The sequence below is a fragment of the Oculina patagonica genome, chromosome 1, assembly GCF_052425735.1.
Source record: "Oculina patagonica isolate OP01 chromosome 1, crgOcupat, whole genome shotgun sequence".
Lineage (NCBI taxonomy): Eukaryota > Metazoa > Cnidaria > Anthozoa > Scleractinia > Oculinidae > Oculina > Oculina patagonica.
The window spans coordinates 25795644-25823640 of NC_135758.1; the positions used below are offsets into that span (position 1 = coordinate 25795644).

The following is a 27997-nucleotide window of genomic DNA, read 5'->3' on the forward strand; positions in this document are numbered from 1 at the left end:
AATCACATGTCAAGCCACAGAAAATGGGATTTTGGCATGTTTTAAGAACCTTGGCAAAGTACTTTACTTGGCCATAAGCTACTTCTCCTTTGTCATGAAATTGTACGGTATAGGAGTTCCGTTTTGACACTCTTTTGTAGACACTGCTGTGTATTGTATCACCCCTCAAATCAAGTCTTGAGAATTGGAAACATTTGGAAATATGTCCTGCCAACACTTGTTCTATGGCATTCTTTTCACCAGTGGTGGCTTCAATGTACTTAAAGGCACCAATAGAGTTAATTCCCTGTGATATGGGCACTTTGCTGTGGCTGGTCTTTCTTCCAGTAAGTTGCTCATAAAAGTCAAAAGCACTTGAACCAAAGTGTAAACAAGATTCCATTTCTGGAATTTTTTGTTGAATACACACGGCAAGAGTTATCTGCATGTCTATTTTCTGGGTGCCATGGAACAAATTTCGCAATTCACCATTAAAATCCTCAAAATAAAAGCAAGAATTGCACCAAAGAGGTCCCAGGTCCATAACCTTTTGTTTCAAGTGTAGAAGCATGTGAACATTTGAAGTTTCATATCTGTCTCCATACAAAGCAGCAACATTTATACAAAAGTGCTTCATTAGATTGCCAGCTTTCTCCAAATCTGTGCTTGAAATAGAATCCTGGAGCAATAAATAGGTTCCCTCAACAAGCAACAAAAAATGCTGAAAATATTCATCTGGTAGAATTTGCCACATGCATGCAGCTCCATAAAATAACAGAAAGGCCTTCAGTTCAGTAGCTTTGAAGTGGCTTAGTTCTGATAAGCTTCGAGGGGTCCTTGTGATGTAATGTGGAGGACTGATTGCAGTAAGTCTACTGTCAACTGTTTTGATGTGTTTGCCAACATAAAAGGATTCATTCCTGTAAGCTTTGTCAAACCAGAGGGTGAGTAGCATCTTCATAACTCCTAACAAAATGCAGTGCATATAATCAAGTGCCACCCCTCTGATAATGTCGAAGCCTGGGACAAACAAAAACCAGGTAGAACCTTTTACTCCAAAGACAGTTGTTTGTTTACCCTCAAGAAGCAAGCTGTCTGCAATACGTGCATGTTCTACGGTTTCTTTGTGGGTTCGTTCCTTCCCATGACCAGTTCTCATTCTTGTAGAGTCAAATGGGTATGCATGGGTTGTTCCATTGGCACTTGTTTTCACGGTCTCTCCAGGACTCAAACAGAAAGGACAGCCATGGAATCCATTAAACTGTATAAATTCCTGAAACAGGCATCTTGCAGGTGCATCAAATATTCCATTCAATAAGAGGGCTCTCACTGTTAGCTTGCACTCTCCCGCCATAATAGTTGTGCCTGTAGTTGGACAAACATTGTATTTTTAATATGCAGAAAATTGCTATCAAATGATTAAGGCATTCCACCTACAGTAAAACAATGATCAATTCTTTTCTTCATTTCAACTGAAACTGAGCAATTAAGCAATAGAGGAATTTTTCCGTGTTTACATAGCCTCATCTAAACACGAGGGGGGTTGGGAGAATTCGAGACAGAATTCTCCCATTCGAGAATTCTCCCAACCACCCGAGTGTTTAGATGAGGCTATGTAAACATGGAAAAAAGTCCTCTATTGCTTTTATAAAATATTTTTTCAAAAATAATTCGACAAATGAAGGGGATTTTGGTTTATTTACATCTTGATTGAAATAGATTTTCTCAAAACGCGCATTTGACAACACATGAACCAATCAAAATTTGTGTTGTAAGAGTTCACTAAAATTTGTGGCAAGTAGCGCCGTGTCGACGAAAGCGATTCCACATGAATCTTGCAGAAAAATACGGAAAGTTTGGCAAAAACTAAAAGAAATGCTAAAAAATACGGCTCTGTAAGGAACAAACTTCGAGATGAGGAGTTTATTTAAGCTGGAAATGAATGTCACTGTGCTTGATCGCTCTTGAAAGTGAAGTGAACTTGCCTGAATGATTTGGCAGCCCGATAACACGGTTGAAAAGTCTCACCATGCCTTGTGAAGTTTTGCAGGATAATTAGGAATCATAGCACAAGCAGCGGATCTAGCGAGGTCCGTAGCAATGGTATGCATTTATTATACAGTAACTTGTTAAGATAGCGATCTAAACGAGTCCGGTTTCTTCTACTGTCATTTCCTCCGTCTTTGTTATGTGCTTCAAGCGTAGAATAAACCTCAAATTGACAACAAATTCTGCTTTGGGTTTTCTGACAAATATCTCCATTCTTTCCTCTTCCCCGAGCCCATTTTGAATGAAAGAAGTTCACGACTATTATTGCCAATGTAACGGTAGAATTTTTACGCTGAGAAAGTCTCAGAGAAAATACATTTTAAGCGTCATTTCAATCGCATTTTAAGCAGATTTGACGGTAAAAAGACGTAAACCGATCGGCCATGCAAAGTTTGCATTTAAGATTAATTTGTAGCATATAACTTTGTTTGCTTTGACCTATAATTTTTCTCTACTAAAGAATGTCTTATAGGGAATTTTATTGTAGTACTTAAATGCAAAAATGTATTTGAAAAATGTTTACTGCGTATTTTGTTGTATATTTTGTCGTTGCTTGAGCTCCCTCCACGAGCTTGTCTAGCGCTCACGATCATCGAAGCAGGCAAAGCGCTGTGGTTCTTCTTTCTTTTACTTTTTTTCCTCGGGCTAACGTAGGAAGAGAAAGCCGGAACACATATCAAAATTTGGTATTGTTTTCCATTTCTTTAATATTTATACTTGACATTACTTTACAAGTCTTTTTGGCAGTTTTATAATGTTTTTAAATTGTGCCGGGAAACAGAAACTGTGACGTCACAACCATGTTTACATACTCTCATCTAGACTTACAGAGCGCGTATAGTATCTTAATTATTTTATAATCTCCAATGATGAGAAAAAGAAGCAAAAAAGTTAAGCCTTTTTAAGCCAAATTGGCTCCTGTAGCTGCCAGCACTTAACTCTGGTTTCTGTTGCATGAAGTGGCTGGGAGTATTGCTACTCCCCCTGGATGGGATGCTAGTCCATTGCAAGTTACTCCTCAGCATGCTGTCAAGTTGCCCCAACAATTTGCCAGTACCCATTTACACTCCAGGGCGGTGAGAGGCACTGTGAGAGTACAGTGTCTTGCCCAAGAACACAACGCAGTGCCACAACCAGGACTCGAACCCGGACCACCTGATCCAGAGTCCAGCACACTAACCATTGGGCCACCATGCCTCCCACAAAAAAAGAAGCAAAGGGTGAAGAAAAACTCACTTATTTAGCTTTCTGGACGAACGTGACAGCTCGGACCAATGTAATAGAGCAACAAACAAATAAATCAGAAACACTGTACATCTGAAACTAGTCACTAAAAATAACTATAACCAAAAATAAATATTTAATTATGTACTATTTACCAGAATGGAATAAATCCCTGAGACACTCTGCAAATGGTTTCATGAATGTTTTAAAAACAGGCTTGTCATAACCAAACCAAAGTCCAGCAAATATCCGATACTTTCTCTTGAACCTATGGCATAAGAGTAAAAATAAGTACATGTACTATAGGAAATATAAGTTATTATTTTTTTATCAAGCATCTCAGCGGTCCGGAATCCTCAATCCTTGAATCTGATTGGCTAATTGCACGCGCTCCATCTGGACCCCGCGTACTGACCGCTTACGGCGCGAAATCATTTTGTAGCTTTGGTCTAACAACAAACACATGAAAGGTTTGCTCTCCAAAATCGAAGCAGCTGTTCACCAGCCGTTGTAAATTTGAAATGACAAAAAAGCAGAGGAATTAAAGACCTTGAAGTTCTTCAAAAGGCGAGTATTTATTTCTTTCTCAACAAAATCAAGTTCTAGTTTGCCGCTCGTAGTTTGTGACGTTTGTCGTTGTTTGTGCATTTCGTAATGATTTTCACGCCATTGCGGTAAACTTTACCGGTTTTCAGACTCCCTCTAGGAGTCAAACTGCCTTGTTTATCCGTCACTCTAAGCCAAAAACAGAGCACTATTTGCCATCATTCAAGGAAATGAGATTCTTTGATTAAAAACAGAGGAATTATCACATTTCATTCAGTTTGGCACTGTTTATCAGAATAAAATTCTGCTGGGAATCATCGCAAAGATTATTAATTTGTTCAATACAAGTTTTAATAGCTTGTAAAACTGTTTTTCATTCAGAGATTTTTTGAGTTAGAGAAATAGGATTAACATCCTATGAGCAAAGTTTCTTTCAAGACTTTTCAAAACATTTATCGGGAAGCCGAAATCGATTGAAATGTGTTAAGTTTTGTGGCATATTTGTGCTATAGTTATGATTTTATTTGCTTTTCTTGATTCTCTGCAGTGTAAATTAAATATGCTGAACCTTTCTTGAGTACGGTTCATGTTAAGCGAAGCTATTTTCTTTGGAATTAAATGGAAAACAGAGTCTTCGCTCTTGCTCGTCGATCGAGTCGGACTCAACATTGAAATCAAATCTGCGCGTATACAAACAAAGATTTTGCGACACATTTTTCTCGTTTTCTTTTCCAAACAAATTAAAGTAGGAAAAAATAAAAAGCGTTATTTGCCGGCCTAGGTCGGTCTGTATTGGGAAAAACTGTACCCTCGGTCTTGAGCACAGCCCTCGGCCTGCGGCCTCGGGCCGTACTCAAGACCTCGGATACAGTTTTTCCCACTACGGACCTCCTGGCCAGCAAATAACATATATATATATATAAGGAAGTCACATGACCTTGAATACAATATGTGTAGTAATGAACAGGTGCAACTTGACAAGGTTTTAAAATTTTAGAAATTGCATTTGTCTTCCACAACTTTCAAAACATCACACATACAAACTTGTACCTGTTATAATGAACTCTACTGATGAACAGATGCGTGTATTGCATTTAGATATTTGCAGGAGCAGCAATTATTTAGTCTGCCCCCTTAGAATACAAGTAATATTAATGCAGTGTGCATAAGAACACCCCTGCGGACACGGGGCACCTCATTTAAAAACAAATAGCCTATAGCGTGACAATTTGTTATGAATACCATAAAATAGACATCCCCGGCCCCCACCAAAGATTGTTGTAAATTACCGTAGGAAGCAATATGGAGGCACTGTTTTTTCATGAAACACAACATTGTAAAGGGGGAAAGGAGGAAGTAATAAATACTTGTTTAATGAAATGCAAGTTTACCCTTAGATTGAGCTAGGTATAAAAAAAATATTCGGACACAGGAAAAATAATATTACCTAAGCATTGGATGCAACTCATTGATGATAAAGTAGACTGGCCAGATGCTGAATACTGAGGATCTAAACAAGGAGACACCATCTGTGTTTATTTGCAGTGAAATGTGGAGTTCTCTGTTCTTCTGTTCTTCATTGGTACCCCTAAAGAAGTAATCCCCATCAAAGTGTTTCTTATATAAATCTCCATCCATAACATCTTCAATGTTATCACTGCTCTGCTTTGTCCTTGACAAGCGATAGCTTTGGATGCTGTCACAAAATTTCACATCTAAAAAATTGACAACAAAAAGCACCGTAAGAAATGATACCTTTTTGGAATTGTGCATAATATTATGTTTTGGTAAAAAGTTGTTTACAGCAATTATCAATCACATGTGACCTTCAGAGCACAACAGTAGAGAGGACAAGTCGGAAATCCTGTTCTATTTAAGGTGGTAGAACTGACTTTAGAGGGTCCATTTTGAACAGATTAAACTTCTGGAAATTAAAGCAACCGTCCGAAATAAAAACATGACAAGCTAATACCACAAAAAGTGGGCTTCAAAAATTTTCACACCTCGGGTGACAAATGCCATTTGAATTGCAGGCTCAAACATAAGACTTTCGTAGCGTACGGCTAATATCAGAGGTTATTCCAATCCAAAAAAGGAAACAATCTGTGCAAGCCCAGATCGAAACTGGGTTTCTTTCACGAGATATTTGCTGTTATAATAAACAGCATGCATATTAACTTTGCACAGCAATATTATCGAGTAGAAAGCTCTTTCTGATCCAGGCTTGCACAAAACGTTTCTTACATGTTAATAGAATAAACTTTGTAAATTTCATCCAGATACGATAAATCTAAACTTTAATCCTTAAAATACTTTTCAGTGTGGTCTGTCAACGTCCTTAAATTGAAGTAGTTAGCGGCTGATATCTCGACGTAAGCTAGTTCTTGTTTATCAAGCTCCATTTTGAAATCTTCATGGAAGACCGCTGTTTGAAGTGTTCGTGGCAACAAAGGGTCGATTACAGCTTGACAAATGCCAAAAATCTATGATCTCATCCGTCGATTGACGATTTCAATATGGCAGCATAATGGGCACAGCGGAAAACATGCGTACCGCAAAATTGAACCAAAATTTGGCCTTGTACATTGATAATAATGGTAGTGAAATGGTTTTCTCCTCTGCACTATTGGGAGACAACCTGTGAAAAACCTCTGAAAAACCTGTGATTGTACTGACATACAGGACCACCTTGTGAAAAATCCTGTGAATTTGGCATGCCTGTTCCAAAATCTCAAAATTCTGAACCTGTAAAAATATGTTTGTTTATTTTTTTTTCACAGGTTTTTTTACCCTTTCAAAAGTGCCCTGTTCACAAGTTTTCCAAATTTCACATCCTGTGAAAAACTTGTGAAAAAACATGAATTCGTAGAGTTTGCAGGTTTTCTCACAGGTTAATTCACAGGTTCTCATCCAGTAGTGCAGGGAACATTGTTTGTTTGCTCCCTTGTTGTACATGTAGCATCATTTGCATCTGTCATTGCACTAAGCTGCAAATGAGTTGCTACGTTGGCACAGATAAACAAAACCCAGCGAGCAAAGAACTGCTCATACGATAGCCCAGGACTAGTAGTGGCTATTGGATTTGCGAGATAGGTAAGTGAAAGTTTTCATGGGAAAATTACTGAAGCACTATAAAACATGGATTATTTTAACTTCCTAGTTACTTGTAATTCGCCCAAAACAAAAGCGATTTTACAAACCATGCCAATACACGGCCCCACAAGCTTATAGCTTTAAATACTACCATGTCTAAACAAAGGTAATTTTAATTGTTTATTTTTTATAGAGAAATTTGTTATCAGTATCGCATTACATTTTACGTTTTTGGATGAAATTCTTACTAATCAAAAACTGCAAAAAAAGCTGGAAAATTGAATTTACACTGTATTAATTTGCAACCTGAAAATCCCTCCAGAAAAGTAATTTTATTTCCTTATCAGTATACATATAATACATTATGCATATACACATACCTGTGAACAGATTTTGGAGCTGGTATAGTACTGGTACCACCACAAAGTATGAAACAGCACCCTTTCCAGTGACACTCGAATGACATGCAGGGCAAAGTTCTGGTTTTGACTTTCCCAAATAAAATTTACATTTCTTCTGGTTGCAATAATAGTGGAACTCTATTGGTGCTTGTAAGTGTTTGAAGTATTGATGAAACAGTTCAACACTCTTCCTGAACAAATTGGGTGAAATACAGTGCAACTCCACAAGGACAAGCAAGTCAGTAAGAGCTGCTCCAGTTAATCCATGCCTCATCACAAACGTTATAATTAGCAGCATACTAGCTGCTACAGTCAAGCGAGCACCCTGATATATGGGCTTATTTTCATCTTTCTCTTCAGGATTGTCTGTGAGAAAGGGAATGAAAGGCATTAACATTAAAACAATGGGCTAAACTGCAGAATACCCCGCAACGAAAGTTGTTCGGCATAGCCACCCAAAAATGGCTATGCTGTCAGAGTAAACACTGGGATCGAAAGTAGCAAAAATTATTATGGGAGACTCCAGTCAGACTGAATAACACTCTTGCTTGCTTGAAGGTTATAAGCCATCATAGTCAATTTATACAGAACAGTACACTGTACAAGCTTAGTATAAGGTAAGATTATAATTACAACTTATTTCATTTATTAGTCTGCAATGTTATTATATTTGTAGCGGAGCTCCCGCAAGCATCCATAGCTACATTGTATAGAGATGGTAAACCCATCAAGCCGAGAAAATTTGGTCGTGATGTCATCTCCATGCGTAGGTACACTGTATGCACGGATAAGGCAAGGGGACGAGGTTGCCTTTCTCCTTGATTTGGATACCCTGCACCGGCTCCCAAAGAACTTGCTGAGATTGTTTTGCCGTGATTTTCTTTGTGTGGTATGAGTGCATTTTGTTTAGCCGCGAGTTTAATTTGTTTTGCCGCATATTTTTTTGCCTCCTGTGGATTTTTTTTTTGCCTTAACTGATTTGAAGTAAATAGAACAAATTTCTTTGCCTTCATCAAGGTCCTTTTTGCATTAAATAACTCTTTGAGGTGTATTACATGTAGTGTACAATAAAAGTTGTACGAACTGTGCACACAGCAAGAGATTAATTTACCACAGAAAAGTTTTACTAAAATTTGATGTGCCTACTGTGTACGTGAGGAACCCAATAAAATGCAGCGACATCAATTTCAATTTTGGAACCAGTTACAGGTCAGAAAAGTCAGACGGATTAATAAACCATGAAATATATTGACGTCGCTTTTGTCAACAAAACCATAGGAGCCATTTTATATTGCTGTGAGTTTATTTTGTTGTGCCTCAAGATATTTCATTTTCCCGTGAGCAAATTTCTCATGCCGTAAGATATTTTAATAAGCAGTTAAAATTCATCTTGTACTCATATGGGCCACCGCATACGCTTAGTTTGGAAACACTGTAGACTTAAGCAAAATAATAATAAATGGGAGCTCCACTTTTAGGCCTGCCTAAATCTATATATCAGTTTCTTATCGGCTTACTGTATTTTTTGCTTTTGTTTCCTTTGTTGTATAATTATTTGGTATTTTAGTGTTGTCGCCCTTGCGGCTTTGAATAAATTTTCATGACATAGATGTGTAGCCACTTCTCTAGTGAACTTGGAGAGCTATGAATAAATTTTAAAGCGTAGCCACTTCACTATACAGCTTGGAAAGCTATGAATAAATTTTGACGGCAATGATGCGTGAACACATAGCCACTTCTCCAGTGAGCTTGGAGAGCTATGAATAAATTTTGACGGCGTTGATGCATAGCCAGCTGCATGAAGTAGCTATCAATGCAGAGTCTGCAGTTGCCCCAAACTATGCTTATATAATAGTAGTCTAGCAAGTGAAAAATGTTACAGTAGAAAAAGCATGTCCTGCAGCCAAAGCTCCTGTATGCAGCCACCTCAAGAAATCAAAATATAGTGGCCATGAGTAACACTCGAATGACGTCCAGGACAAACTCCTGGTTTCGACTTTCCAAATAAAATTTACATTTGTTCTGGTTGGAATAATATATAGGTACAGTGGAATTCTACTGGAGCTCGTATGTAATACAGTGCAAGTCCGCAAGCTTTGTTAAGGTATTACTACTTTAACAACAAAAATTAATTAACAATCTTTTTAACTGTCATTAAGAAAGATGAGAAGCATCAAACCTGCAGGACTTGTTTCGTCTTCCGAATCCTCGTATTCAAACTCTTCGTCATCGGCATACTTCCCACTATCGTCTACATCATTGGCAAGTGTTGTTGTTGGCGTATCGGCAGAAAGTAAGGACGAGAAAAGTGCAGGATCATGATCAAATGAACAACAGTCACATGGAGCCTGTGCTTCATCATCACTTGTGTCTTCAACAGGTTCGCCAACACAAGAATTCTCCCAGCCTTCTTCGTTTGTACTCTCTTGTGACAAGGTAGATGGAATAGGATTATACTCAACTGGCTCATTGGCAGAGTTATCGGCATTAACAACTGGAGAAGACAACGTTTGAGACACTTCCTCGCCAAAATTCTGAGATGCAGTCGTTGACAACACGTCGCATGGTTGCCGCTTTCTCCAGTGGGAAACTTTTGGGACTTTAGCGGCCGGATCAGCCAAATAACTTAAATATGGTCCTCTTCTTTTCGGATCTGTCGACGTATCGTTCATTTCCATTCGTTTTCTTCTTTAATACTTCTCAATTTAGGATAAATGCTTTGTCCGAAGGGGCTCCTTCAAACCGTCACCGTGCGATAGATGAACTTGGTAACCGTGCCTCCGTATGGGGCTCATTGACTCCTCCTCCTATGCCCAAAAAAGGAGAATGACGCCGGTGACGCACAAGAAACCTCAAAAGGGCGCGAAATTTAGGGAAAGCGTTTTCGTAGATTGTCGTTTTCACGTAGGCGTTGACCAGTGCAAAATCTGAAGAAAACCTTTCTTTCAAAAGACGAGAAACACCTGTTTTGAACTACAAAAATGAGCAAGAGGACTGTAAAACCACCTACTCCCGCAGACAGTGGTAAGTTTCTTTCAAATATTGTGTGCTTTTCATAAAAAAACTAACAAAACGAGCCGCTCTAAGAAGACCGTGGGGATGAACGCAAAATTCATCCTCGGCGTGAAAACCTGTGAAACTGATCTATTCAGTGACGGAAAACAAATAACGAACAAGACAACAAAGAACCATAACGCATTATAGAATAAAAAACAAACAATAGCTCAAAAACAAAAAACAAAAGTCACAGGTTTTTACACCATTCAAAGCCTCAAAGTGAGCGCGACACGCAGCTTGCCCGCGCCGGCCGCGGCGACTTCGTTGGCAGTCAAGACAAACTTTTTATTTATAATCTTTTCTCGCAGGCTGATATTCGATTAATGTTTGCATAAACTTAATTTGGGTTGGGGATTACGGGTTTACTAAGCTTTCTGGGCCGCTTATTCATTTCAGAGTATGCACTTATTCAATTCATTGAGGACATGGAGTACTCCATCATTCCTTCATCAAAATTGCAGGACGGCAGCAATGGCACTTGCGCCCCTTACGGCCCACATAACACCCTGTATCCTTGTATTATTCAAAGTAAATCAGGTGAGCCGAATATACAATATCATAACTGCAAAAGGGTAGCGTACTTCGCCATTACGGTGTCCGTTTTGCCATGGCATAATTTGTGCAAGAAGGCCGTTTTTGGCGGGATTTGTTACATTAGCAGGACAAAGAAGGCCATAAGCTTCTCCCACCCTCAGGTTACAAGCAGGGAATAAACGCGGCACTCTTCAGGAATATTGACTTTTATTAGCTTTAATCGAATGTTTTCAGGGCTTGAGACTAACTTTTTAACTCACTGGTTTACTGGCTAGTGACATGTCAGATTTTACTAGCCAAAAGTAATTTTTCACTAGTCAGGTGCCGTATTTATTCGATTAAGCGCCCACCTCGAATAAGCGCCCACCCTGTAGGTAGGAAAAGTTAATAAGCGCCCAGCCTCGAATAAGCGCCCACCCCACCCCCCTAAAATGAGGGCACAAGAGGAGTTTTGATTATTGTTGAAGTTGAGATTAAAATTGACTAAGTACTACTAAGAGACTATCCCAAAGACCGAGTTTTTTTTATTTTTTTTTTTACTGAAACTTTCAATCAACATTTAAAATTCCGCTTTCGTACACCTTTACGTTATGTTATTATACATTGTTTTCTTGCAAAATAAATGTACTACTTGCTAAAAATTGTAAAAATTTAATAAGCGCCCAGCCTCGAATAAGCGCCCACCTCGAATAAGCGCCCACCCTCAAGGTCCAAAAATTTAATAAGCGCCCAGGGTGCTTAATCGAATAAATACGGTATATTGATTTCTATCAAGAACAGTTGACTAATTTCCGAGTTTTTCACTAGCCAAATGGCTAGTAGGAATGCTAAACCTTTGGCTAGTTGGCTACCGTTAGTCTCGAGCCCTGTGCTTTGTCAACTAATAAATAAATACAAGACGATTAAAGTCAAATAAATCAAATAAATATATCTTGCATGCCATCGGCTGCAAAAAAAAAGGTTGGCAGGTCATACAAGAATGTAGCGCTGTTAGCGATACAACTCAGGAACTTAGCAACTGCGTTCTAAAATAAATCCCATTAATTTACTCTGAAGTCCCACAACTTCATTTGCCTCTATAATAGCAAGTGAATGAGAAATAGAGGTTCTAGAGAGTTACTGACCACTCCTTGTTTCACAGTCATAGCTTAAAGCCTGCAGTTTATGCACTAAATAATTTATTCTATAGATTTCTGAACAAAGCTATTTTTCCCTTCTCGTTCTAAATTTACAGAGAATAAGGAAACCTTGATAAGAATGCTCAAGAACCTTGACAGCATTTATAAAGAAAAAGACAAGAAGAAGAAAGAAAGCAGAGGCAGAGAGACAGAACAACAGTCCATCATCACAGGGCAGAAAAGAAAACCAATTAATGAGGAGAAGGGAAAAAATGCCAGAAAAAACAAGGCCCATAAGCAAGATGGCCAAAAAGAAAAAGAACAAAAGAAAGAAGAAAGAGAAAAAAAGAGAGAGGAGCAATTAAAGAAGAAGGAGAAACAGCAACAAGAGCGCCAAGAAAGAGAAAAGCAAAAGCAACTTGCATTGAATAAAAATAAGCACATCCTTCTCCAGATGCAGAACTTTTCACAGTCAGATGGTTTAGTTGAAGAGGACTATGATCCCATTGAAGTTGAAGACGGTAATGAAGAAATTATACAGATGGATGATCATGATGATCCTGAGATGCTGGATGCTTTTTATGGGAATGATGTGGTAAGAAATGCAGCTGAGATCCTTACTGTACCAAGTGGTCAAAGTGCTAAAGAAGCCAGGAAAGAATGGCCAACCACTGGTCAAAAGTACCCCAGATCTACATTTACGCTGCATGGCAGCAATTTTGATCGCCAAGTTGCAGAACGGCCAAATATGGGACAAAAATGCCCCAGACAAAGGAATAAGTCTGTGCCTGCCCAGACATCTCAGATGTGCCCAGGCCGCCAAACTAAAGAGGAAGAGCTACAGGCCGCAAAGAGGAAAATAGCTTGGCTGGAGCAGCAGCTTGCTGGTAGGTATAATAATAGATGCAGTATCTTCTGAGTGATGGAGCATATCACATCAACAGCACATTTGTTTGTATATACGATGTAAATTAAATAGAGCATGAAGGTTTCATTGAAAATTAGGAAGCTGAGAAAAAGGCCCATACCTTTGCAGAAGGAAATTTTAACATGGTTGCCACAGGTCAGGAAATAGTCAGGGAAAATAAAAATTCTTCAAGGTCTGGAAAAATTTAGGGCATTCCAATCTGAGTCTGGGGAAATTTAAGTCTTTGAGAGAAGTCAGGGAAAAGTGAAATTTTAAGAGTACTTAAATTTATTTACTGCCAACTCAACAATCTAATTTCTGTATAAAAAAATACACGCTGTTATTGGCAAGGTGAGTAACACAAAAAAATTGGTCTTAGACTGTCGGAATCAAAAAAGAACTCGGATTCGTTAAGCTGGGAAAAGAAGTTCAACTTGGCTTCTAGCTTCTAGAAGTTTGTTTCGGACATGAAACAGTTGTGTCATTTTGTTTCTTCAGTGAGGTTACAGGCCATTTTTATTAGGACAAATTTGTGAAATTATTCATTTAGTTGGTCAGGAAAATTTAACTATATCAGGGAAAAGTCAGAGAATTTCAAAATCCTGTGGGTGTGGCAACCATGTTTAAGTTATCCTGTCCCACCATGCAAAGACTAAAGAAAGGATTATACTTCACCAATTATTTGAATTTAAAAGTTCAGCATTTTTGATGCACTGATAAGCATTAAATTGCATTACTCAGCTAATGGTTTCAACATAAATTTAGTCTAAAATAATGTAAGTGCATATTTGGCCGTATCTGTTCTATTGCAGGTTCCCTTAATTCATGTCTGACAGTTGTGATCAAAATTTGGAAAGTCAACGTGACCAGAACAAAAAACAAACCTACATGTAAAAACTCACACAGCATACATCTTTCTCTGATCAAACCTAATTAAAGCCAATGGTTAGAGAGTATTCAGATGCTAAATCTGTAAGTATGGATTTGTTTAAAGATGCATGTTACTGAAAAAGCTATGACTTCATAGCTATTTCAATAACCTACATTACAACAAATCCAATTACTACTACAAATTTAGCATCTGAATAACATCTCACTCTAACCGTTGGCTTCTGTTTTTTCAGAGAAAGTCGAAAGCTGTATGAGTTTTCCAGGTTTTTTGTTCTGGTCACGTGACTTACCAAATATGGTCGCCCCTGTCACAAGTGAAGGAAGTCTCTAATAGAACACATATGGCCAAAGGCTAAACCCAGAATAGTGTGGGAGCCCAAGATATGATGGTTAGAAGTCATCCATAGCAACCATTTTGTAATTAAGTTTAAAGTGTCTGGCCAGGTTTTGCTATTCTGAGTGACTGAAGTCAGACCAGTTTAATTGGCCTGATATATCACCGCCTGTTACAATTTTTTTCCTTCGTGGCTTACATGCACAGGTATAGAGTATGGTGATGCACAGCAGGTAACCAACTACACTTCAGTAGCTGACATTCCTAAAACACCTCCAAGACCTGGTAAAGTGGGCAAGGAAGTGGCCTCTATGTGTCAGGTAAAATGAATCAAGCAATAATTTTTCCTTGGCTATATGTAACCATTAATAGTTATATACCCATATAATCAAGCCCAATCAAGCAGAAATTCCTAAAATAGAAACAGAGAACTTACAAACTATAAAATATTCCAGACCTAACTTGATCAAACAAACTGTTGTCTATAAGTGGTTGCAATTACCCTTGTCATCAGATGGAGGATAACTTTTTATCTATAATGATGAGGTTCAATAATTATGTTAACACTACAGAAAATACATGTATCCTTACCCCAACCACAGAAGTGATTGGAAATTCTGGGGGAGGGGGTGGGTGGTTCTCGAAGACCAAAAAATTTAAAGAAATGTATGAAGTTTAATTGGAATTACCAGGGTTCTTATAAAATCGCTTCTGTTCTCTTCTGTTGGGGTTGTATGGATATTTTCTGGAACTACACAATTCAGTTACTTCCATTTATGTTATCCTTATAAGGTTACAATACAGTGTATAAAAGTGATTGATTTTATGAGCTGTGATTGATTTTACCCGGTGTATCCAATCGAACAAAATCGAACCAAAAATCAATCGAACCCAATCGAACACCAATCGTTTGATTGGGTTCGGTAATCGAACAAAATCGAACATCTATTTTGCTGTGAGTTCGATTTTCGAACCAATCGAACACAATTGAACTCAATCCGATTCGATTTTGTTCGGAATCCGTCTTTTGATAAGTAAAACACGCAGGACTAATCAGGGGGACTGATGCAGTTCACGGTACAAAATGTCCGCAATATTAACAAACAGGAGTTTGGTAATCGAACGCTCGATTGAGTACGATTGTCGACTGTTCGGTAATCGAACATTCGATTTTGTTCGATTGTCGACTGTTCGGTAATCGAACGTTTGATTTTGTTCGATTGACCAAATTTTATTGTGAGTTCGATTATGTTCGATTACCGAACCCGATCGAACGATTGGTGTCCAATTGGGTTCGATTACCGAACGTTCGATTGGATACGCCGGGATTTTATGATAGTGTAAAAGTACTGAGTATGAGAATAGGTCTTCTTTTTTGAATGCACATATATATTTTAATCCTTTTTCTTTTACTACAGATGGTGGAGCTTGTGCCTGGATCACATGTATTCTTGTATCCAAAACACCTTGAAGAGGTGGAAAGGAAAAAAACGGGGACTCACGCAGCCAGATATCTGCTTAGTTGCTTTTATACTCCCATCGAGTTAATGGAAGCTGGCAACTTAACAGGGAGAAACAACAAAAAGGGCCTTGATGCCGGCATCATTGATGCCATAGTAGGTATGTACATATATATATAAGTGTTAAAACATAACACAGTCTCAAAGATTAAAAAATTGTTGCTAAAACAATTATAGCAGCTAGTAATAAAAAAGCTGGGTTTAAAATGGAATCTGACCCTCCCACTTCCCATACCTCGTACTCCTAGTAGCTCTAAATAGTATAAACACCCCAGTCTCATTCTATTGAAAAATATCTAAAGCAATGTTGCAGAATTTTGGCAATTTTTTTCAGGTGACTGTCCTCCATCTCGGGATTCCTACTTCCCGAGTTTTCTTCTCCCAGCTGTCATATTACCCCTCCCATCTCCTATTCTCACAGGGTCCCGCACCCCCTGTCCCCCTCTATCCACACATCACTAGTAAACAATATTCTTTCAGACAGAATTACACCCGCTTTCAGTGTTACGTGCATAGCTATCTTTCTACATCCATCTTTCGACATCATCTTTCGACATCGTCTTTCGACGTGCTGTTTGAAATGAGCCAATCAAAACCTATACATACCGTTGTTGGTTTCATGCAAATGTGCGAAAAGGTCAGAAGGTCATGCTAGTGGGCTGTGATTGGCGGATTTCGATCCGTGTTGTTTGTTTAGCACGTCGAAAGATGGATGTCGACAGAAAGCCGCTATGCACGTTAAACACTGAAAGTGGGTGTAAAAGTAAATTGGAAAGTCAAGTATAGCACTTGCAAAATTTTCATAAAAACTCTAACTAGCAAATTGATTATTTCTTGCAGCTTATGCCACAAAAAAAGACAATTTGAGGGCATCAGATGTACGTTCAGCACTCCGATGCAAAATTGCTGGCCTGATAAGTTTACATGGAAAGAAAAAGGGAGCAGCAGACAAGACAATCTAGCTAGACTAGCTCTCTAGCAGCAGATGTCAGGTGAACAATTTTTTCAGACAGATTTAAATGTAAATTGAAAAGTGAAACAAAATAAGCACTTCAAAACATTCATAAAAATTAACTGTAACAATCATTAAACTAATATTGTTTCTTGCAGGTTAATTTTGCCAACAAAAAAACTTTACACAAGGCTCCTGATATATGCAGTACTCAGCGGAGCAAGATTGACACAGACATTTTGGAATCAGATTAGTTTTTGAAATCTGATTTTTCCTGTTATTACTGTCTTTATATATATTTATGTCGATCTTTAATAGACATTCAAGAGTTTTTTTAACAATAAATTTATTTGTCTTTTTACTCAAGTGTGGTTTTATGAAGACTGCACTAGCTATTAATATACTAAAGAAATAAAAATGCACCCGCGAGTGCATTGTTGAACTATATTAGCACAATTAAGAACACGAGAGAAGTGCATATAGAGAAGTACTGGCCGAGCCGAGTGCTTCTTCCACTTCTCGAGTGTTCTTAAAAATTCCCAAGTGCTTATATAACGTACTCAACAATGCAAGCTCAGGGCAAGTTCTTTATTTCTTTTATAAAATGTTAAAGAAATTGCGCATGCTACAACTCGGACGTAGGCCGCGTGCATTATAACTCCATAAAGCACGCACGTGACACTAAGAAGTGTGCTTTATGGAGCAATAATGATCTCGACCTGACCAATCACAGCGTGCACAATTTCTCGATGATTTTATGTGTATAAATATATCAGGAGTTACAGATATATTTAAATATATTTCGAATACTGGATATCTTTTAGATATATCTGTGAAACACCTTCACTGTGATTTTCATATGATATATTTAAGATATATTTCTGGTTCCAAAAGTAGTGTATTTTAAATATATCAAACAAATGCATAGATATATTTTACATACACTACTTTAAATACATTTTAGATATATTTTAATTATAAACAGGATATATCTAAAACATAACTGAATAATGTAAGGGCACTTTCAATTTAATTTATGTAGCAGCAACAAAAAAACATGATAAAATAATATATGGATTATCAGAATTGTCATGAATCGACCATATAAGTTTTGATGCATAATTTATTGTTTCATCATGCCATTCCCTTAGTTTGTTTGAAAGTTTTTTTTTTCTATAAGAATCTCCTTCAATAATAATAACTTTCATTATCGGCAGTGCTCGAGAGTAAAATGATTTTATTATTTCTGAATAGAAGCAACACGCCGTCAATTGACGGCAATTGCGGAGGGACCAAAATCAAATGGTGAGCTGCTACTGCACTTGTACTTGTGTTGCTGTTCCATGTGAATTTTGTTTTATTTTGCGATTGCTTAATTTTAACTTCAAGGGGTAACGATTAAAATACAAAAACTAGTCTGTACCATTGAATTGCAAAAGTAAGTAAGTAAGTGAGTGCATATGGAATCAATATCTAAATTCACTGTAGAGGCATTCTATCCAGGTTATAGGCATAGATCTTTAAGTTGTGAATAATGAATTGAGCAAACTACCCAGACAAGAAATAATACGCCAGAGTAACTGGAATGGATTTTTTGTTCATGTGGCTTAATAATCTCTCATATCTTTTACTATATCCACTGTGCTGGCTAAAGAATAGGCCACAGTAGTAAATAACAGCATTGCAACTCATTCTTTGTTTTTAGATGAAGATGATAGCGTAATACTGATTGACTCTCCAGTGCCAAGCGACAGGTTACCATCAGTGACGGCTGGTGTTGCCGCACAAAACGGTGAGACTGCCTGTCCTTGCGTTTCATGCTTGACTCCTGTTATTTCTACGTTTCCTACATGCCATTACAGATACACTAGGCTACTATAGAATTAACAAGAGTATTAACATTATATAGAACTTTTTTTTTTAATTATTTTTTTTTCAGTTCACATAGTTAAGGATCATACAACTATCAGAGCAAAAGGTGAATAGACAAATCTTAAATTTTTTATGAGGGCCATAATCATCCTTGCTCCCCCCCCCCCCCTCCTCTCCAAAAGTAAGTCAGTAAGGGAAAACGTAAGTAAGTAGGCAGGCCATAATCTTCCTTCTTCCCCCCCCCCCCCCTCGCCTATGATAGTCAGGGCTCCACACTAACGTTAGGCAACCAGCCAAAAGATTACTATAAATTTTAGGTTTTTGCTACCAGGTTTAGCATTCCTACTAGCCACTTTGTGTATTGAAAAACTCAGAAAAGTTAACAGTTTGGCTTGTAAAATTTCACATGTCACTATAGCAGATAAACCATTTTGTTTAAAAGTTAGTCTCTTGCCTTAATAGTGACACATTTGATTTAATCAACTATATTCATTTGCATCCTTAACAGTTAATTTGTTTCTGATTATTACGTATATTTCAGATAATGGGCACGTCTATTCACTTGAGGAAGCACCTGCAGAAAGTAAGTAGATGTTAAAAAAATAATAATTTGCATTTCCATGCAATAAGTTTACTACCTTATTCTCCTTAATTTTTGCCGGTGCTTTAAGATTTGTGTTTTGTCATTAATTTTGGTAAACACAACTCTTATAAACTAACTGCCAAATTTTTTAGACCTTAAATGACTATTTTATGTGTGGTTGCATTTCAGATGTGGGTACTGTGTCTCAAGACATGTCCTTTTTTGGGATGGAGAGTACTGGTAAGGCACAGCTGGGTTATTTATAGCCTATGCATTCTCCTGTTTTCAAAGTACCTCTATTAAAAGGAAGTGGGTGTAGTAGACAGTGGAAGCTGGGGGATTGATAATTATTGCACACCCTGAATAATACAACCATTTAGAAGCATAGAAAGGCCATTGCATATCTTGCAGTATTACATGTGAAATTAAGCAAATTGTTTTCCAAGAAAGTTTCAACGCCGTCATCGTAGTTTCCAAGTTTTCCTGCCTTAAGCAGGTAACATGCTCTCTTTTTCCTTTTAGCAAATAGTTAAGATTTTACAAGTTAGAATGTTTAGATATTTATATTTTTATATGAATTTAAAATTGATGCCAAGTAGTGACAGTAGCAGGTTTTTGGACCTTGCAAATCGTATGCAACATTCATGCAATCATTTCAGTCAGTTGGCGAGATAGATGTTTGTTCAAGTGTAGTGCAATCATTTCAGTCAGTTTGCAAGATAGATGTTTGTTCAAGTGTAGTGCAATCATTTCAGTCAGTTTGCAAGATAGTAAGAAATGTGTTAAATATTTTATATTATTAACTTCTTAGTGAATGGAAAATATACTGGCCGCACGGAAGAGGTGGTGACCATGTCAAATTGGCTGTTGACAACAGGGATGAGTGGGACCGTTTTATTGCCACCTTTTCTGACTCATACGTTGAATGAGGTAACTTAGCAAAACATTGACTTATAAGTTTTTAACATGTAACGTTTGTAAGTCTCCCGTTGCCTCTTGTAAATTAAGATCAGGGAGCTGCTTCATTTGTATTATGAAAGAATTGCATTTGAATGTTTCATTTTTTGAAATGAGCATTAAGGCACTTTGATATATTCTGATGTATTGTTGATAATTTTTTTGTTCTTTTACATAATGTTAATTTCATCGTAGTTGGTGTGTCAAGCACAGCAAGACCTGGTCGTGTGTGTTTTGGTTGTTTTGTCAAGACAATCCTGTCTTGACAACATAAGCAAACTTTTAAAGTGAGTAACTTTTTGTTTTTGTAATAAAAAAATGTGTTTTACGAAAGACACAGTCATGCATTTCTATGTATTCAAAGATTTGGTCCTTGTCCATGTGTCATTTGTTTCAGGTGTTGATTGCAACGTAGGTCGATTGTTTATGTGCATGTCACCATTTATGGCAAGTTTGTTCACTGCTTTTGGTGCATCATTTCCATTCCTCGTAGGTTTATTTTAGTGTAATATTACCACAAATATATTGACAAATATTATTGTTCTTCTAAAAGGCATTGGTCTGATGTCATGCTTATGCACATCTAGTTAAATCTATCATTTAAGCACTAATGCAGTACAGTGTCAAATTAACACTTGTTTATTAATTTACAGGATTTTAAATAAGATGAGTGGGGAGTTTTCCAACTGCTACTTTTGGTTGGCTGACAGCCAGTCTCAAGAGGGAATGAAAGGTATGTATGTTGCAGTTAATTTTTGATCTCAGTTAATTTTCCAGTGCAGGCTAGTAATAAAAAAAAGAAAAAAAAGGATGTAGGGGGGGGGGGGTAATCATATTTAGCAGATGATAGGGGGTGTTAGTGAAGATGGGGTAGGGGGTGATACTTTTTCTACTTACATTTAACCTAGTATATACAAATAAACTGGTTAGAAAAAAAATTAACCAGTTAGAAAAAAAAATAACTAGTTAAAAAAAATTAAGTTAAAGTGAGATCAAAAATTAACTGCAACATATACATCAATTTAATTTATCATTGATTGCACTTATTATGATCAACATAGATTCAAATTGACCAGATGACATTTTTAAAGGGTACATATTTTTAACGTGTAGCCATGAATGCAATTTTTACTTGCAGTATTTTTTCTTGCAGTTCAGAAGAAGTATGGAGTCAGCAATAAGACAAGTGTGTTGGTGTTGGCACCAGGAAGACACATGGCACAGTGTGTTGACATAATTGACGGTACTTACTTATTACTTGTTATACAAATGGATGAGCTAGGTTTGAAAAAGCAGCCTAGAAACATCACCAAACACTTGGCTTGAATAACAGTAGAACCCCAGTAACTCGAACAAATTAAACTTATCTCATCAGAAACTCTAACACGACCATACACTCTTATGATAGGAGTGGAGAATGACTGTCAAATTCATGATCTGTTCATTGCGCCAATCAATGGGCGAACGTGGCGAGTTGCAACAACCAAAATTCAAGTTATCAGGGTAAATTTGACCCAAACTTTGATCAAGTGAAACAAAATTTAGTTTCTGCAGTAAGCTGTGTTTACGAGTTATCAGAGTTTAATTAAGTTAACCGATCATGTAAAAATGACTGAACTGTGAGGACCAATGCTAGTGAAATGGAAGTTACTTGGAGTAAGCATGGTTGTTCGAGTAATCTGATTTCAAGTTACTGGGGTTAAAAGACTTGATTTTGAAACATTTAAGTTATTATGATCTAGTCATGCATCCATTGTTCTTCTCTATTTGTATGGTGTCCCTGGAGGAATGTGCCTACTGATCATAATGCATTAATTATATTTCAAAACTGTTGAAGTGAAGTGCATTAAAAGGCACTGACTGGGGACTCTGAAATTCAACTTTCAACTGAACATGTACCTTTTTTGTATACAATGTGCATTATAATTTTCTACTTTAATTATTTTTTGTTTATAGAAACAAACCTTGAAGAAGAGAATTTAGAGTCCATCATAACAGCTGGAAACAGCTTATGTGCTATTATTAAGGATGAAAGGTAAATTGATTCTGTGTGACATGAAAGAATTACTCAAATCTGATTGGCTTAGAGAAATAATTATTCAGTTTTTAGGTGCAAAAAGGAGAAAATAAAACAGAGCATTCTGATTGGTTAATGCCATAGCACTAAAAAAGCATTGGTTTTTGGATCTCATTTTGGAATTACTGGTTTCTTTAGAAGGAAATTGCAGACGGAATGGAAACTACAAGCCGACTAAGTTTTATGCTTTGCTCAAGCGAATTTATTTACACCCATTTCACCCAATTTAAAAACAAACACATCGGCGAAGATTATGGATCAGATACCCTCAAAGGAATGACTACATCGCTTGAAAGACACTGTGCTAAGAGAACAGAACTTATCGGCTTTCTATTGTACGGGACAGAGAATTGTTTCGTCCAAGGAAGTGTTGAAATGAAGGTCACTTGCCCAGATGGCAAGTGCTCCGAAATTGTAGTTTCAACCCTCAGATTACTTATTTGTTCTTTTTTCCCAGAGGTCATTTACAACAGCCAGTCCCGCCGGTCAAGACGAATCCAATCCAACCGGTCCAGCCAATCCACTCCAGAGTTCAAGGTCCACAGTTCATACAACAGGTACAATAAATACCTTATTCTTACTAGTTTGTGTTGAAAATTTGGGAGCCCAATTTGTGGGTATTAATTTTTGCGATTGCAAGAAAAGTTTAAGTCATTTGAAGTGTATTAAATTTTGCGATTTTGTCAGTGTTTATGGATCAGTCATCAAAGACTATGTAACTAAATAGAAATATACAAAGATCTGTCTCAATGTAACTTCAAGGAGTCTACCAAAGGAAACTTTTATAGCTGTACTAGTTTACTGAATGGTTTTGCCCGATTTACGACACTGAGTTTCCTTGCTCCTTTGTGAGCATTCTGGCAATCCATTGCAAGATTTTTTCGGCTACCGTTTGCTGAATGCACACATTTACCTACCTGCAGGGAGAATTCTAAGTACTTCCTCTGGTTCTGGCCTATGGGGCAAGTGTTCAACTTGATTATTTCTAGTTGCAGTTTGCATTTTCCCTAAGACTGTTCTTATTAATTACATTTTGGTTCAATTTTATCCATGGTTCTAATGTTATTTCTCTTTTTTAAACTCATTATCATTATCAAACCTTAACATACCCAGAAACAAAGGGAAATACAATGTGAACCAAGGAAAGAATGTAACCACAGTATATATATGAAAGTGGAATGTAGCAGTAGTAGTAAGGTTTCAATTATAAAAATTCCAGGAGTATTAAATTGACACAAATAATTTCGTTTTCACAGAGACCAAAAATAGAGGATGTAGTTGGAAAAGAGGCTTGCACAGCAAATAATAATAACTAAAGGTGATTATTTTCTCAACTGTACTGCCTTACATGATACCTGGATAGTTTGAATGTCTTGTTGATTTTTGACTTCAATTTGTAAGGAATGAATTATCCACAGAACATTACATTGTTGCATTTTAAAAAGGGATAATTTTTTTACTGAAAACTTATTTATTAATTAAGTACATGAAACTTGAAATTTCCAGAGGGGAAGGGTATTATAAAAGATCCCTTCCTGGTGGGATATGAATTTTATCTGGAACCCCACATTCTAAAATTATCTGCTTTAAAGGTTAAGTAAGGTGGAATATGGTAAAATTGGTAAGATTTCAATTTTGAAATTACAGGAAGACACAATGGACACACATAATTTTTCATCCCCCCCCCCTGTACTTTATGATCGGTCCCTAAGGTTTTACTAGTAATTTGCAAATTCAAGGAGTATAAATTGACAAATCGATCTGCTTTTCACAGGCACCAGAAAAGCCAGACATTGTGGAAAAAGAGGTATGTATACTAAAAATATACAATGTTATTGTCAACTGACAACTTTCTGCTGACCAGATTCACATGACTGTACCACAGGCTCAGTGGTATAACCCATTTATGTCAGCTGCTGACAAAGAAAATGTATTGCATGGATGACAGGCCCAAGTCATAACTCTTTTCTGTCATTGGTCAGTCCATTTATAGCTACATAAAGAGAAAAGTAGATAACCTGCTGGGAGCTCCACTTTAAGGGTTTATCTCAACTTTTCTGGGTTTTGTTGTCATTTATTCAACCTTGATAAACTTCTCTTTGTTTTTGTTAGATTGTGAAGGAAAAGAGCAAAGAGGTTATAGAGTTGTTGGAAGAAGAGGACGTAAACAAGATAGTGAACGAAGACAAGAAAGGGGAATCAGAGTTATTACTCAAAGAAAACAAGGTATGGCTCAATTATTTTTTTCCCATTGTGCACATAATCTCGAATTAGTAATGCTTGGAATACATGTGAGCACTATAATATTTCCAGTTTAATTCATAGCTCAATACAGGCATTTTTTTACATCAGAGCATAGCTCGAAAAGGTAAAATGCCATTAGATTAAAATAAAATTTATTCAATAGCACTAAAAGGTATTTTTAAACATTTTTCCAGGACAACACAGATGAATCATCAACAGACACTGATGATGAGGTATGTACAGCTGGGCTATATCTGACTGAACTAAACGTGACTAAAGTAAACTATATTGGTCTGGACTGGGTTGATCTGGACTGGGTTGATCTGGACTGGCTGGACTGGGTTAGTCTGGACAGGCTGGACTGGGTTAGTCTGGACTGGCTGGATTGGATTGGTCTGGACTGGCTGGATTGGATTGGTCTGGACTGGCTGGATTGGGTTAGTCTGGACTGGCTGGACTGGGTTAGTCTGGACTGGCTGGACTGGGTTAGTCTGGACTGGCTGGACTGGGTTAGTCTGGACTGGCTGGACTGGGTTAGTCTGGACTGGCTGGATTGGATTAGTCTGGACTGGCTGGACTGGGTTAGTCTGGACTGGCTGGACTGGGTTAGTCTGGACTGGCTGGACTGGGTTAGTCTGGACTGGCTGGACTGGGTTAGTCTGGACTGGCTGGACTGGGTTAGTCTGGACTGGCTGGACTGGGTTAGTCTGGACTGGCTGGACTGGGTTAGTCTGGACTGGCTGGATTGGATTGGTCTGGACTGGCTGGATTGGATTGGTCTGGACTGGCTGGATTGGATTGGTCTATACTGGCTGGATTGGATTGGTCTGGACTGGCTGGATTGGATTGGTCTGGACTGGCTGGACTGGGTTAGTCTGGACTGGCTGGATTGGATTGGTTTGGACTGGCTGGACTGGATCTGACCATTTTTTCGGCCATAATATATAACCCTTAATCTCAGCCCTAAGCTTACCAACACCCTAACCTTGATGCCTGCATATAGTCGTTATGTTCAACCCTGATCTTTTACTAACACCCTCACCCCAATCCATATCCAGAATTCAATTTAGAAACCATAAACCTTATTCCTCAAATCCCAACCCAAAACTCAATTCTCTTCAACCCTCATTAAACCCTAATTTATGATTTTAAACCTATGATAAAAATCTCAATCCTTACCCTAAACCTTAGTCTTAACTTTCATCGCTGACACTAACCCTGAACCCTAAATATATAAAAGCCTTAACCTTATTCTTTGCGCTTACTTTTAGCAACACCCTAACCCTAATGGAATAACCATATTTCAAAGTCTTAACTTTCATCGCTGACACTAACCCTGAACCCTAAATATATAAAAGCCTTAACCTTATTCTTTGCGCTTACTTTTAGCAACACCCTAACCCTAATGGAATAACCATATTTCAAAGCCTTACCAACAACCCTAATACCATAAACTTAATCCTTGATTAACCCTAAGCCAAACGTAATTGCCTGACTTAAATCCTAACTTTCAACCGTAATCTTAAACCCACTGTATAACCTTAATTTCAAAGCCTAGTTACCAAACCATAAACCAAACCTAATTCCTAACTTAAATCCTAAATTTCAACCCTCATTAACTTAATCCTTAATAAATTTCTACCCTAAGCTTTTACCAACTATATAACCTTAATGGAAAAACCTTATTTCAAAGCCTAACCAATCACCATTAACATTAACTTAATCCTTAAGCCTAACCCAAGCCAAATTGCCTAACTTTAATCCTAAATTCTAACCCTAAACTTAAACCAACTATATAATCTTAATCGAAAAACCTTATTTCAAAGCCTAACCAATAACCCTTAACATAAACTTAATCCTTAACCCTAACCCAAACCTAATTGCTTAACTTTAATCCTAAATTCCAACCCTAATCTTAAACCAACTATATAACCCTAATCATTAATCCACACCATAACCCTAATTAAATAACCCTATTTCAAACCATAACCACTAACCCAAACTCTAGCCATATTCTAAATCCCAACCAAACATAATGACCAACCCAAACCTAATTGTAAACCATCTTCATTAAACCCTAATCCCTCATGACTATTTCCATTATTGAACCAAGCTACAATTCCTAGCCTTAACCCTTACCCCTAAAACTAATCGAAAACCTTACACTTACACATAACAATTAGTTCCACCCTCCTAACATATATCCGAACCTGAAACCTTTCCTCATCAATGTCCATAACTGACAAAAAAATAATCCCTAACCTTATTGAGCCGGACTGCTGTATGTACATATAGTGGGAGTATGACAGTATGATCCCTTTCTACTGTCATACTTCCACTATGCATTTCGTGTCTTTAGGTAACGCTCAAGGGCCAAGGAAAAGAACCAGATGGAAATGAAGGAGACGAGCTTGAAGTCACTCTGGAAGACGGTAAAGGTATGCTGTTCATTGATTTTTTAATTATTGTTAATTTGGTTGCAAGCATCTTTTACTTGAGATTTTCGCATCTTTTTACTTGTGTTTTGTAGGTTATTATAGCACGAAACAATTATAGTAAAGGTTTCAGTACTTAGATTACCTATGTATCACTTTCTTCCTACAGATGAAGACAAGAAAAAGAAGAAGAAGAAGAAGAAAAAGAAGAAGAAGAAGAATAAAAGGAAAAACAAATGTGGACAGGTTGACGAGCCTGCAAACAAAAAGGGGCGCCCAGACAGCATATAAATTAACCGGGGTTGTCATCGGTCAGGAAATGGCCAAGGAAAAATAAAATTCTCCGATGTGAATCAGAAAAAAATTAATATTTTGACAAAAAGTCAGGAGAAATTGAAATTATATCACCTGATTTAATACCTTCAAAGGATGTAAGAAACATTTCATGTCAGTGTGAGCCCGAGTTTGTTTTTCATTTGGAAGGGAAAGCCGGGTGGTCTCCATAGATTTAGCTCTTATTCTTCCTTGGCCATTTAACAATTCTTTGACCTGGTTTTCGCCGATTTAGATCTCGCCTTTTTCTTCGGAACAATAAATTCTTTTACATTGGAGTGACAATAATAAGTGAATGCTATAAAACTACATTAAAAAAGTATAAAATTACAGCGGTTACGAGAGAGTAAATGCTAGAAATATTCAAGACAATGCAAGATTTTAAAACTAAAACAAGCAGTTTTCATGGCTCACTGCTTTGAAATTTTTAATTAGGAATAAGTTTGAGTATATAAAGGACGTTACCATTACATTTTGTTTTTTAGTGAAGCCGAATCAGGTCTGCTGATTTTTAAATACTTCACGCTGATAGGCACAAATTGCAGCCATTCATTCAAGTGATTTAATTCTCGGGTGGCTAAATCAGATAGGCTCCACACGTTTCATAGTTTCATACATGATAATGATAGATATTTGTTGTCTTGTAAAAAAATCTTTTTCACAAATTTAGTCCATATTAGTATTCGTGTTCCAAAATAAAGTTTACCAAGGTGCACCAATACTGACTCTTCATTATTTCTCATCAATAGTGACAATGTCCTGGCGCGAAATGGATAGGTTAACAGTTATCTCTTGTGCCCCAGCACATAGCTAATAGAGAAAAATTGTTATGAAGCCCGGCAAAGTTCTTTTGTTACAGGTTTTTCTTCGCTAATTTGGGGGTTGACCGTG

General features: G+C 37.3%; 1 protein-coding gene across 1 annotated transcript in view; it reads left to right on the top strand.

Annotated features, from left to right (window-relative positions):
- The window catches only part of LOC144642886 (uncharacterized), a 35210-nt gene extending 7389 nt beyond the window's left edge, over positions 1–27821 (top strand). The window contains exons 3-19 of the mRNA XM_078501989.1: positions 17860–17910; positions 18311–18397; positions 18545–18583; positions 19019–19060; positions 19250–19300; positions 19872–19990; positions 20213–20304; positions 20671–20750; positions 21171–21260; positions 21974–22052; positions 22552–22651; positions 23351–23405; positions 23867–23901; positions 24207–24320; positions 24533–24571; positions 26698–26776; positions 26943–27821. Coding sequence (XP_078358115.1) covers positions 17860–17910; positions 18311–18397; positions 18545–18583; positions 19019–19060; positions 19250–19300; positions 19872–19990; positions 20213–20304; positions 20671–20750; positions 21171–21260; positions 21974–22052; positions 22552–22651; positions 23351–23405; positions 23867–23901; positions 24207–24320; positions 24533–24571; positions 26698–26776; positions 26943–27064 — 1274 coding nt within the window. The 3' untranslated portion in view covers positions 27065–27821. The remainder of the gene's footprint in view (positions 1–17859; positions 17911–18310; positions 18398–18544; positions 18584–19018; positions 19061–19249; positions 19301–19871; positions 19991–20212; positions 20305–20670; positions 20751–21170; positions 21261–21973; positions 22053–22551; positions 22652–23350; positions 23406–23866; positions 23902–24206; positions 24321–24532; positions 24572–26697; positions 26777–26942) is intronic.
- The last annotated feature ends 176 nt before the right edge of the window (positions 27822–27997 follow it).